Below are 13,224 nucleotides of genomic sequence, written 5' to 3'. Positions count from 1 at the left end.
GTGGTTTGAGCATGTCCTCTAGGGGTTCATGTGTGGGGAGCTTGGACCTCACTGCAGCAGTGTTTACAGGTGGTGGGACCTTTACGAGGTAGAGCTTAGAGTGAGATCATTGGGGGGACTGCCCTCAAAAAGGATTAAGGTCATTCTCCAAAGAGTGAGTTGTTGTAAGAGTGAACATGACCCCCAAATCACTCTCTGGCTTCCTTCCTGGTGTTTTAGAGAAAGACCTCTTATCACAACAGAGTTACATTGAAGCCGGTGGTGGGAAGCAAAAAGGGTATTATAGCATCTGGGGCAGCAGCAGTAAGGAGGGAGAGGGGTTGACTCAACAGACCCTCTGGAGGTAGAAGCAGCAAGATTTGCTGGTTGATTGTGCATGGGGCGTTTCGTTTCTGACTTGGGGAGTCAGATGGCAACTGGATGGGTAACAGTCACTGAGAGAAATAAAAGGGCATTGAAGGATAGGTTTGAGATCAACCATAGTAGAAAATTTTTCTTCTCTAATTTTATTTATTCATTTATTGCCAAAATATTTTCTGGCCCAGTGGCATTTATGTAATATTGTGTTGTGTATCAGGAGGGACCTGAGGAAGTGTGAGTTCCAGTCTTCTTCAGAAATTCAGCCATAGTTGAGGTAGCAAGGTAAACATTTAGTGAGTGACTGTTGGCTCAGCAGGTTTCTACTCTCTCCCTGCCTCGTCCATCTTCTTTGTCTCTCTGTGTCCAGCTCATAAACTTTTCAGCCCAGGCACAGATTTACATTTAGATAGGAGAAATAAGTCCTGGTATGTGATCGCAGAGTAAGATGACTATAGTTAAAATAATGTATACATATTTCGAAATAGCTAGAAGAGAGGATTTGAATGTTTCATCATACAGAAATAACTTGTTTGGAGTGATGGATAGATATGCTAATCATCCTGATTTGATCATTACATGGTGTACACATGTAATGAATCATTGCATTGTATCCCATAAATTTGTACAACTCTTATGTCAACTAGAATTTTTTTTTTACAAAGGAAACTTTCAAAGCCAGTAAAACATAAGTGAAGCTGCTTAGCTTGGCATTCACATTTTTAAAAAACTTTCGCCAGTCTACCTTTTCTACCTTCTCTTGTCACAAAGTCCTTTTGTCTTACATCCAGCTGGGCCTACCCACTCTGTTTTATCTTGTTTTTAATTCATTGTTACTAGTATTTCAAGGCTCATCTTGTTTTCCCTCTTTCCCACAAAACTTTCCCTAACCTTTTCACCCCCAATGATATGTTTTCCAACTCTGAACTCTTATTATAAACATCATTCATTTGACCCTGACATACATATCTTGTTTTCTAAACAGATTTTAAGCTCCAAGAGCAGTAACTATCTTATATTGTTAGTTATCTCCCATAGGATCTAGCACAGTGCTCAATAGGAAGCTTGTAGGTACTTTTAAAAAATATTTGCTACCTTTATGAGAAAATTACAATCTAATGATAATTTTAATTAAGTAGCAAGTGAAAAACAACAGTCAGGATTCAGAGGAGAAAGATTTATATGTGACCTAAAATGGTACCATGATCTTAGCCTTTTAAAGTAAGACTGTATTACAGACCTGTATCCAGGTATGGTCACACTGCCTATAATTCCAGCTTCTCTGGGAAGATAAGGCAGGAAGATTGCAAGTTTGCAGACAGCCTCAATAACATAGTGATACCTTATCTCAAAATAAAAAATAAAAAGGGGATGGGAATGTCCCTTGGTGGTAATCTTCCCAGGTTTTAATTCCTTGTACAAAAAAAAAAAAAAAAGGCAGACTCAAACACCTCCAAACCTTTGAACTACGTCCACAAAGAAGCACTATTGTAAGTAGTGACTTTGCACTCAGTGTGGCCATAAAAACGAATATAGCCATTGTTACTTGGAATCTGTTATTAGCAGATTATCATTCTAAGCTCTGTATTCAAGGTGCTGTAGACTTTTGGACTTGAAAGTTATAGATGAGTGAAGTTTGAATTAAGTCCCTTAGATAACAATATCCCCCTGTCCTCTACCTCTTGGGGCTTTTTATAATACACAGAATTGTTAATATTACATATCTTTCAGGCACAGTATGTAAATATTTAGCCAAGTCTTTAGGAGCTTTTGGCAGATGCAGAGTTGAGATGATGCTTCCTGGCAAGCACACAGAGCTCAGCTCTTTTGTTTGTAGTAAAATGGAATCCTGGTCCTTCAAGTGAGCCGAACCAGAAGTAGGGTCAACGTTTTCTTACAGGATGGAGGAACCTAAGAATGGTAATCTTGAAGAACACCTCCTATGTTCTCAGAGTGCTCAGGTGAAGTTAAAATTCACTTTAGAAAATAATTTTGGTTTTCCTTAAACACTGATAAGTGCATAGTTAATTCATGAAAGTCCTATGCCATCTAGCATGGTGACAATGATTTTAACAGTATATAGTCGGTTCTCTGTATATACAAGTTCTGCATTCATGTATTCAACCAAGAATGGAATGAAAATATTTTGGGGAGAAATTCATCTGTGCTGAACATGTTCAGGCTTTTTCTTCCTATTTGCCGCTAAACAATACAGTGTAACAACTATTTACATAGCATTTATATTGTATGAGGTATTATTAATCATCTAGAAATGAATTAAAGAATACAGAAAGATGTACATGGGTTATATGCAAATACTATGCCATTTTATATAAGGCATCTATGCATTTGGGACCTGTGGGGGTCCTGAAATAAACCTACCCACCATGAATACTGAGATACAACTGTGTACTTTTGAAAAAAATGTAGTCAAAATCCTACTTAGCTTCTAAAATAATTAAAATATCCACCAAATGTTTACCTTTGAGTAATATACCTTCTTTATATATATATCTTCCAAGATAAACTAGTTGGTAAATATTTGATAAGGTATCTGAATGAACTAATTTACTATTTGGGACAGTTAGCTTTAATTCAACTGTTTTAGTTGAGTTAGTTGTTTTAATGACTTCAATCTTCAATAGTAGTTCTGCAGCCCTTTTTCATGGCAGTATTGTGGTCAACAGAGCTAGTTACCTATCAGGACACTTTCTTAATCAAATTGTGAGAATCATATGATCTGCACATGTACAATTGCTTATTTTTCTGTCTCAATCAAGAGATACCAGGCAACTAAGAAGTGGCTTATTCCCTTAGACATTAATAATTGATTCCTCAAGAGGACATGTCCACTGACCTTTTTAGTTGTATATGAAGAGTTTCTATTGGGCAAGTGCACTTAGAGATCCTTCTGTGAGTTGTGATTTCGATAGGTATGTCCATCTTTACATTGAGTTCATCTTTTGCTTATTGATTCCCTAAAGTTCTTTATATATTTTGGGTATTGATTATGTAACTCTTAGATACATTTATTATAAATTATCTCCTTAATTGTGACTTGACTTTTATTTTTAATTAAAAACAATTTTATTATGAGAATTTTCAACATATGTAAAAATGAAGAGAGTAGTATAATTTACCCTTACATACTCATCACTTGGCTTCAGCAGTTAGCAACATTTTGCCAATCTTATTTCCCCCGTTTCTTACCTTCCCATAAAGGAGATTGCAGATCCATGTCATTTTTTTTCCTGTAAATTTGCTCATTATGTATTAATGAGTGATAAAGAAGATTAAGAAGAAATACCACCGTCCTGTGATCATGCCTAACAAAGTTAATAATTCTTTAATATTCAAAATTTCCCTTTTGTTCTATAAATATCTTTTTACAGTTGATTTATTGGGATGAGGAGGAACCAAAACAACTTCCACACATCGCTTTTAGTCTTTAAATTTTTTTTTTTCTTTTCTTCACTGTACTGGGGTTTGAACCCAGAGCATTCTACCACTAAACTATATCCCCAGCCTTTTTAAAATTTTTATTTTGAGACAGGGTCTTAATAAATTGCTGAGGATGGCCTTGAACTTGTAGATCTTTCTTTCTCAGCCTCAGGAGCAGCTAGATTACAGATGTGCACCACTGTACCCAAAATATTTTATAGATAGTATGTGTGCTTCCTAATTCATGAACCCTTTAGATGCATATGGCATTTTTAGTAATGCTGAGGTTGATCAGTGGATTTATTGCAGATTGTGTCATCTTGATCTTTTTACAAAATTTCTTTCACTTAATAGTTTTAGCGTCCATCAGTAATCTCTGCCTAGACTCATTAGTTTTTTTTTCTTTTATCAGGTGTTGTAAAATGATGATTGTATAATTGTATTTTCTTTCAACATTTATTAGCTGGATGCCCCTCTACCCGTACCCTCCCAGTACTGGGTGCTCTATCACTGACCTACTTCTGTAGACCTTTTTCATTTTTTTCTTTTGAGAATCTCACTAAGTTGTCCAGGCTGGCTTTGGAATTGAAATCCTGCCTCAGTTGCTGGGAATATAGGAATGGGCCACTGCACCTGGCAGAATTCTTTTATAGAGGAACTATTTTTCATCAATTACTTGTTCGTATATAATGCAGGTTTTTTTTAGGGAATGTAGGAAAATGCTTTTATTACTAATTTTCTTCATTTTAACTTTCATAATATTAAGTTGCTCTCTTAGCAGCCTCTAGTAACCATATGGTCAGCAATTTTATGTTAGTGTCCTGAACTCCAGTAACCACAGGAAGTATGAAGAGAGACAGAATATACCTGTATGCTCAGTAGGTTGCATCACAGGAGTGGATCTCAGAGTTAAGGAACCAAAATCTTTTATAATGGGTAGTATACATGTCTGCCCTTTGCTCCAGATGGAGATATTCTGTCTCCTAAGGCTATTCATTATATAAACATCCTTGAATAGAGTCCAAAACATAAGTAGCCATTGCCTTACTTTTCAAGATGTATAGTAAGGAGAATTTTCTCTCAATTTTATCCGTCCCTCATTTCTATACTATCTTGATTTTTGCAGAAATTTCCCATGAGTACGTCATGCTGTCAGCTTTTTTGATTAATTTAACTGACAAATTGGGACTAAGCCCATTCATTTTATCTCATACAACATTTAGTTTAGGTTACTGTCAACAGGGCTCCAAGCAGCAGGATAAGTATAACTTTCAGTATAACATCAACCATGCCCACTGGCATCTCAGATCCAATCAGTTGCACAAATTTAATAAGCCAACAGAGTCTTTGGTTTTCTCTTGAATTTTCTGTATTGACCTTTCCACTTAGCCCAAGGCATTAATCCAGATAGCTTAAAATGTATTAGTGATTGCACAGGGTTTGTCTTAACGTGTAAATTGGAAGTCAAGGACAGTTTTTCATCCATAAGAACCCTGTTCATGATTTGGAGCAAACCTGAGTGACCTCAGCTGAGGTACAATGAAGACTTCAGTTGAAGTCAGATATGTTGTTTTTTAATTTTTAAAAAAACATGTTTTTTAATTGGAGGACTCTTATAGTAGTATGTGTAGAAATGGAGTGACTTACATCTTTAGGAAGCTTCCGTGAATAACCAGCATGGCCTTGTTTTGAAGTCATCTTCACAATCATTGGAGGGCACGTGATCAACTGGTGGCATTCCCTTAAACATTTGAAAGTCTTTTACAACTGCACCTAAGGGCATATTTTTGAGGAGTGAGGCAAGTTAATGCCTGCTTTCAAAAAAGAAATACAATCCCAGGACACGCATGATGCCCCTGTAAAAGGTAGCATTTGGACTTTTTGGAGCTCTCCAGGATCCTTCCAACATTACCTAACAACAAGCTCTAACAACAAAAAACTTTAGAGTTTATAAGTGAGTCCAAGTAATTAATTCTAGTCTTTGGATTTGGAGATACTGCTTGTAGGTGGTATGTCTAACTTGTTTTGTTATACCACCACCTGCGAGGCATTCACCTCCCTCAGACAGTGCTTGAGTGGTGGCCTCAGAAAAGGGGAAGACATCCAGAGTTTCTGACAGGTGTTTTGCATAGAAGGGTCAGCCATTGGAGGCAGGGCCATTATGTACAGTTTTTGATAGATTTTTCAGTAAGGTTAAGGGGAAAGGAAGTCAAATTGTGAGCAGATGGAGGATGACAGACCCAGCAGGTGAATTTAAAGTGGTCACAACAGTTTGGGAGAGACATAGCAGAGCATTTTCCTAGGTGAGGAAGACTGTAGGGGCAGTTTCTTTCTTATTTTTTTTTTTTAATTATTAAAGATACTTATGGTCTAGGGTTGTGGCTCAGCTTTAAGGCTCTCGCCTAGCACGTGTGAGGCTCGGGTTTGATCCTTAGCACCACATAAAAATAAATAAATAAAATAATATAAAGGTATTATGTCCAACTACAACTAAAAAAATTAAAAGAGATATTTATCATTCCTGATTGCATAATATAGGTATAAGTGCCAGCTACAGAGTTTCTGTTTTGTGTTCTGAGTTATATGCATGAGAACCCTACACTTTCTTCTCATTGCAGTCTGCCTGCTACTCTAAATCCAGCAAGGAATTTATATGGTGTGACACAGTTGACTTTATAGAAGATGCTTCTTTTTGCTGCTTCTGTTTAAAATTTTTCTTCCACCATGTCTGTTTTCTGCTTTTCCTCTTTTTGGAAACTGATTTTTTGTTTCTCCTGTAGCAGTTTCAAATGACACAGAACATTGGCATTCTTCCTTCTGTTGTATCTTCTAGGGTCAGGGATGTTCCCCTCCCAGGTGTCAAAGTTGTTCTCCCTCTACCTCCAGAGAATCAACTGCCCCACTTCGTAGCTTCACCTTTCCCCCATCATTCTCCACTGCAGCAAGGCTTTTTGTCTGGAATGGTCAGGTATAAGAGGGGCAAGAAACTTTTATAAAACCCCACTTTATCCCACAAGGGCCACCAAAGATCAAGGAATGAATCAGCAGCATACTCAAAAAAGTGGTTATTATGATACAGAACTCAGCCTCGGGAGAATTCAGATGTGGTTGAACAGAATGAAGTTTGAGTCTTCTGGACACCCTTTGGCTAGAGTATGCAGAGGATGTACCAACTAGGCTATCTCAGGATGTCCTTACTGGAAAAAAAGAAGCAGGCCAGGAATAATCAGGACAGAGCCATAAATTTCCAAAATAGGGAAAAAACTTTATTTATTATTTGTTATTTTACTTTATGGCTGTTTTTGAGTCTTCAATTCAATGGAATTTAATTTTATATATAGTAAGAGGGCAGGATCCAATTTTAATTTTGTTAGATAATCTATTACCATACCATCCTTTTCTATAATCTGCAGTATCAGCTTTTCCGTTAATCAAGTTTTCGTGTGTGTGTCTGTCCTTGTGCTCTTGATCCTTTTTTATTGGCTTAATAATTGTCCCCACACTGTCCTAATTACTAAACTTTTCTAATATTTCTGGCTATCTGATTGGTGAGTCTTCCAACCTTGTTCTTTAAAATTATCTTTGCTTGTCTTAATTCTTATCCCTTGGTGTGTCTATATTAATTTTGGAATCTGCTTTCGTTAGATCACTTTCTCTCTCTCTCTCTCTCTCTCTCTCTGTCTCTCTCTCTCTCTCTCTCTCTCTCACACACACACACACACACACACACACACACACCCATTACTGTTTTTATTGGAATTGCATAATTGCATTGTCTTTATAATCAACTTGGGAAGAATTTCATCTTTATAATATTAAATCTTTTAAGCCATGAGCACAGCACACCTCTCCTGTTTGAGGAACATCTTCTTAAAAACATGATATACCAGTGCAGGGGGAAAAAAAAAAAAAGAACCTGACTTCTCTGTCACCCTATATACAAAAGTCAATTTTAGATGGATCGTAGACCTCAACATAAAAGCTAAAACCATAAAGCTTCTAGAAGAAAACAAGAAATGTTTTACTTTGAAGTAGGCAGAGATTTCTTAGGCCATGAAAAGCATGAGACATAAAGGGAGGAAAAGAAGGTAAAGTATTAGACTTTACCAAATATCTAAAAACCTCTGCTTATCAAAATATTTTAGGAAGAAAATAAGTTAGCAAACTACAAACTAGGAGAAAGTATATGCAGTGCATATTTATGACTATATAAGAAAGGAAAGAAGCAACCTGTTTTTAAAATGGACAAAAATCTTGAATACTGTTAGTCAGCATCTATATATCAGAGAGAACATTTGACGTTTGGTTTGGGTGAATTGGCTTATTTCACTTAGCATGATAATATCCATTTCTATCCATTTACCAGCAAATGCCATAATTTCATTCTTCTTTATGACTAATATTCCATTGTGTATATGTAACACATTTTCTTTATCCATTCATCTGTTGAAGGATACCTAGGTTGGTTCCATAGCTTAGCTATTATGAATTGAGCTTCTGTAAACATTGATATGGCTGTGTCTCTGTGGTATGCTGATTTTAAGTCTTTTGGATATATGCTGAGGAGTTGGATGACTGGGTCAAATGGTGGTTCCAGTGTAAGTTTTCTGAGGAATCTCCATACTGTTTTCCACAGTGGTTGCACCAATTTGCAGTGCCACCAGCAATGTATGAGTGTACCTTTTTCTCTATATCTTCACCAACATTTATTGTTACTTATATTCTTGATAATTGTCATTCAGTCAGGGACCATTTTATTTCACTGACTACATTTGGCAATGTCTGGAAATATTTTGATTGTCATGATTGGAAGGAGGAGTGTCATGCTATTGGCATCTATTTGGTAGAGACCACAGAGGCTGCAGGGCACAGGACATAAATATCCTGCAGTGCACAGGATGTTGCCCCCCACTGCCCACCAAAACATAGAGTTATTTGGTCCAAAATGATTGGTACCAAGGTTGGGAAACCTTGTTCTTGAACCTACCCTTATCACCAAAGCTGAGTCAGCATCAATCAGATTTTTGACTGTACACATAGTCCAAATCAATTGCTCAAACTTGGCATTTTCACATGTTAAGTATTTCTTCCTGACAGACTTAGTATCAAATTTTTATAAATATATGTAATCTGGGCTGGGGATGTGGCTCAAGTGGTAGCGCGCTCACCTGGCATGCTTGCGGCCCAGGTTCGATCCTCAACACCATATACAAACAAAGATGTTGTGTCCGCCGAGAACTGAAAAATAAATATTAAAAAATTCTCTCTCTCTCTCTCTCTCTCTCTCTCTCTTAAAAAAAATAAATAAATATATGTAATCTTAAATTTGGAGTTAGAAGTCCACAAATCCAAACATGTCCAAAGTCAAAATTATATGTATCATTTCTGTTAAATTTAAGTTGCTATATGTTTTGTTCTTAACTTGCATTAAGTATCCAAACAAATGACCTTTATTGTTGTTCTTTAAAGTGTATGTGAGGGGAATGGATCAGGGGAAATACATGATAGTAATTGATCTTTTTTCTTTCTCCACAGAATGACAGGCAGAGAGTTTTTCTCTCGTTTCCCAGAACTCTATCCCTTCCTTCTCAAACAGCTGGAAGCTGTAGCCAGTACAGTGGACAGGTAAAAAGATGAAAGGGTGCGGCAAAGTAAAATTAGGGGGTGAAGTACTTTATTAATCAAGATTCTTCTCCTAGGCAATAATTTTTAATGAACTTCTTCCTTATAAATGACAGTTTTTTAAAAAATGGTATTTTTTTTATAATTATATGATGTTGCCTGGCTCTCTATAGTAGATTTGTACCTGAAAAGTTATGTAAAATCCTGTTTTTATATTTGATTGATATTTTAAAAACCCTGTTTTATGTCAAATTTTGTTAAATTGAATCCTCTTTCAGTGTTACATAGAAACTAGTTTTTCAGAAGCCCATGATGATTTCTTCTGTTAAGAGTTATTTTCTGCCAGGTGCGGTGGTACAGGCCTATAATCCCAGCAGCTCAGGAGACTGAGGCAGGAGGATCAAGAGTTCAAAGCCAGCCTCAGCAAAAGTGAGGTGCTAAGCAACTCAGTGAGACCCTGCCTTTAAATAAAATACAAAACAGGGCTGGGGATGTGGCTCAGTGGTCCAGTGCCCCTGAGTTCAACCCCTAGTACCACCCCCCAGACCTCCCCAAAAAAGAGGGCTTCCAGTCTCATCAGGGCAGATAGAGTAAGTTCATTGTTGCCCTTTCAACCACACCCTATCACTGGTAGTGGGATTTTTAGTATGGACATTAGAACATGTGCTATTGTATTCTGCCAGGGGTGTTTGCATATTGTGTGAATATATGTGAATAGTCTGTAATAGGAAAATAAAATTATATCAATGAGTTTTCTTCTGTTTATGATACATTTCCTCATATTATAGTTTGTGCAGACAGACTTTGGCCCTAGTATGTTCATGCCTTAAATACATTTGGACACCAAAAGTTTCACATTTCATACTCAGAGTAGTAGACTCTGCTTAAGCAAATGACTGACTTTGAAAAGAAAATCATGTGCAAAAGCCCAATCCCTGATTTTTCCTGGAGTTTTTTCCCTATTGATGAATACTAGGAAGATATGAAAGGAATGGAGAAAAAAGTGGAAAAAAAGGGAAAACTCAAAAAAGAGTCTCACTTCATATACAGAATTAATTAATTACTTAATGAGAAAGTGTTTGAAGATAGTGGCTCAATTCTTAAAGTTCAGATCTTTTGTGTACAACCACTTTTTTTTTTTTCAGTGATCTGGGGCAATTGGACCGTCACCCAAGCATGTTCCTGTTACTTTTGGTGCTGGAGAGACTGTACCCCTCCCCGATGGATGGCACCTCTTCTGCTCTCAGCATGGCACCTTTTGTTCCCTTCATTATGAGGTAGGATCATCCTATGTGAAAATAGTGGGGGTGATCATGGCAATTTTGTGAGGATATTTTAGTTTGTTTTTATTTCAGAAATTATTATATAATAAGAGATGTTAATTAATTAGTTTATTTTTTTACCTTGGGAGGGATCTTGTATAGACAGGAGCAGGAGGCATATTGCCCCTGCCCCAGACTCCCCTCCAGTGTTTTAGCAGAAGGTTCTTCTCTCATGGGTGCACCCACTGTGTAAGTAGTGTTTTCCTTGGAGACCTGCCTGCTAATGGGTGTGTGGTACTGATACAAGGTACTCTTTTGGAAAACATAGCCTGGGTATTTGCATTATCCCTGTGTTGAGCTCACCCAGCATGGTGCAGACTTGCTCCTGGCATATAGCCCCTGTTCACAGTTCAAGAGGACATCAGGACACCTGGCTCTTCACTTGGAGGAATGTGCTAGGGCATGCAGGGGTGGCTTGTTGATGGCAATGCCATGTAGTACAAGTTCCCACTCATCTCCTTCAAGCTTGGAGTGCCTGAAAAAGAAACATGAACATAGAATATGCATGGAATTCAGAAACAGGCTTTCCTGCTTCTGGAGCCCGTGGCCCCAGTTTTCATTTTGAATTAAACACCACAATAAGCAGGCCTTCAAAAAGTATTCACATTTTCTTGAGAAACACTCTGGAAGCCTATAGTACTGGTTAACTATACCTTTCTGCTTACTTCTTGACAAAACAGCAACTTCATTTTATTGTATCCACTGAAAATTGAAATGGACTTGGAGCAAAATGATAAGAATACCAAATTCAACAGAGTGTGTTTATTATTTATGTGGTACTCTGGGTTCCACTTCCGGTTTCACAGAGCTGACGTATGCAGTTTAATGTGAGAAACCAGTAAACATGAGATTCTGACGTGTGATTGCTGTGGCCATTTGTTTGCAACAAGGCCTGGCTGTGGCTCTGTTATCTTTGATCACAGAGATGACTCACTCAAGCTGGTTTTGTTTCCTGATATACAAAGTTACCAGTCTCCCTCATCCAGCATTTGGTGATTCATTTTAGGAATTTGGGTGGTCAGTTTTACTTTCAAGTTCCCTTTTATGACTATCTGGGGGAAAAAAAAAAACCCAAGATATAGTTTTAGAAAGTTAATATAAGGGGGAAAGGCAGAGAATCCCAGTGTACATTAGAAACAAAAATATGCCATAGAACTTGGTCATCAGTCTGTGTTGAAAACATTGTTTGTAGGAGTTTTTTTTTTTTTTTTTTTTTTTTTTTTAACTATCAGACTATGATGTGTTGGATCCTGGAAGCCAGAAATTACTGCATTAAAAATATCTTTCTAAACTTATTTGTTTACATATAATCAGAATGCACATACTACTTATTATCTTCAAAGCAAATATTATATACAACAAAATTGCATTAATATAGAAAATTTAAATACTACTTTGGAGCTACTGTACTTAGTGTGTTTTTTTTAAAAAAAAAAAACAACTAAAAAGACACAAAGTAAGAAGTTTTTAATCATATTGTCCTGATGAAAATGTTGTAGTCAATAGTTGCTTTCTGCCTGAATACAGATTTATAGTGTACCACCAGAGGAGAAGCTCTACAGTGGATTCTTTAGTTGGTCAGTAGGCTGGGATTCATTGAGGGTACGTGTGTCATAAAGCAATGTTTCTCAAATTTTAAGTTATAAAGATACCACTTGGGAATCTCATGAATTCTGATTCAGTAGAGTCTGGGATGGGCCTGAAAATCTGCCTTTCAAACAGACTTCCGGGTAATATGATACTGCTGTCTAAGGACCACACTTTGAGTAGCAAGATTACATTTGGGATATTAAACATCAGAGTCATGTACATGGAGACATTTAATAAACTAGACAGGAGTAGGGTCACACTTGGATGTACTTGGTTAGGCTATTTAAGGAGTTTTATAAAAGTAGATTTTGACTCAGGAGTGTAGAATAAGCAAAGATGTATTCTGAGCAGAGAGGTCATTAGAAAAAAGCCTGTTTTTTTTTTTTTTTTTTTTTTTTTTTTTTGCCAGGCACTGGGCATTTTGTTTACCATGACTTCTAGAGGAGGAGTTTTCACTCCTATTTTTCCCATCGAGGAAATTGAGGTTCAGAGAGTGAGCCAGTTGCAGAGTTGAAATTTGAACCCAAGAGTGCAGGGCTTTGTCAGGAGTATTATATGTACTCTTTCTATTACACCAGAATAACCAGCTCCCTTTTGAGTTGCCATGCACTTAAGCCACTTTGAATGTGCCTGTGAGGCTTGAATATTATGCAATGAAGAGAGACTGAAGACTATGTCCCCAGTCACTGCATCTGAATACAGGTCGTTTTCAGGGTGTATCCATTGGTGGGATTGCTCCTCATTTTGCTTTTCCAGTACTAAAGGTTAGTTGATTGGGTTGATCAGCCATATGTTATCAGACACACATCTGTGGAATGGTGGTCCATGGCCAAATACACTCTTGTCCCTTGACCATCTACTGTGGTAAATAGAAGGAGCCTAGATTAAAATT

General features: G+C 37.1%; 1 protein-coding gene across 1 annotated transcript in view; it reads left to right on the top strand.

The window, feature by feature from the left end:
• Thada (THADA armadillo repeat containing) overlaps positions 1-13,224 on the top strand; it is a 323,478-nt gene that overhangs the window by 134,348 nt on the left and 175,906 nt on the right. The window contains 2 exon segments of the mRNA XM_077791748.1: positions 9,334-9,423; positions 10,566-10,697. Of these exon segments, the coding sequence (XP_077647874.1) occupies positions 9,334-9,423; positions 10,566-10,697 (222 nt within the window).

Source organism: Urocitellus parryii, chromosome 12 (assembly GCF_045843805.1).
Source record: "Urocitellus parryii isolate mUroPar1 chromosome 12, mUroPar1.hap1, whole genome shotgun sequence".
In the NCBI taxonomy this organism is placed as follows: Eukaryota; Metazoa; Chordata; class Mammalia; order Rodentia; family Sciuridae; genus Urocitellus; species Urocitellus parryii.
The sequence above is the reverse complement of the archived record's forward strand: the minus strand, read 5'-3'. Positions and strand labels throughout refer to the sequence as shown.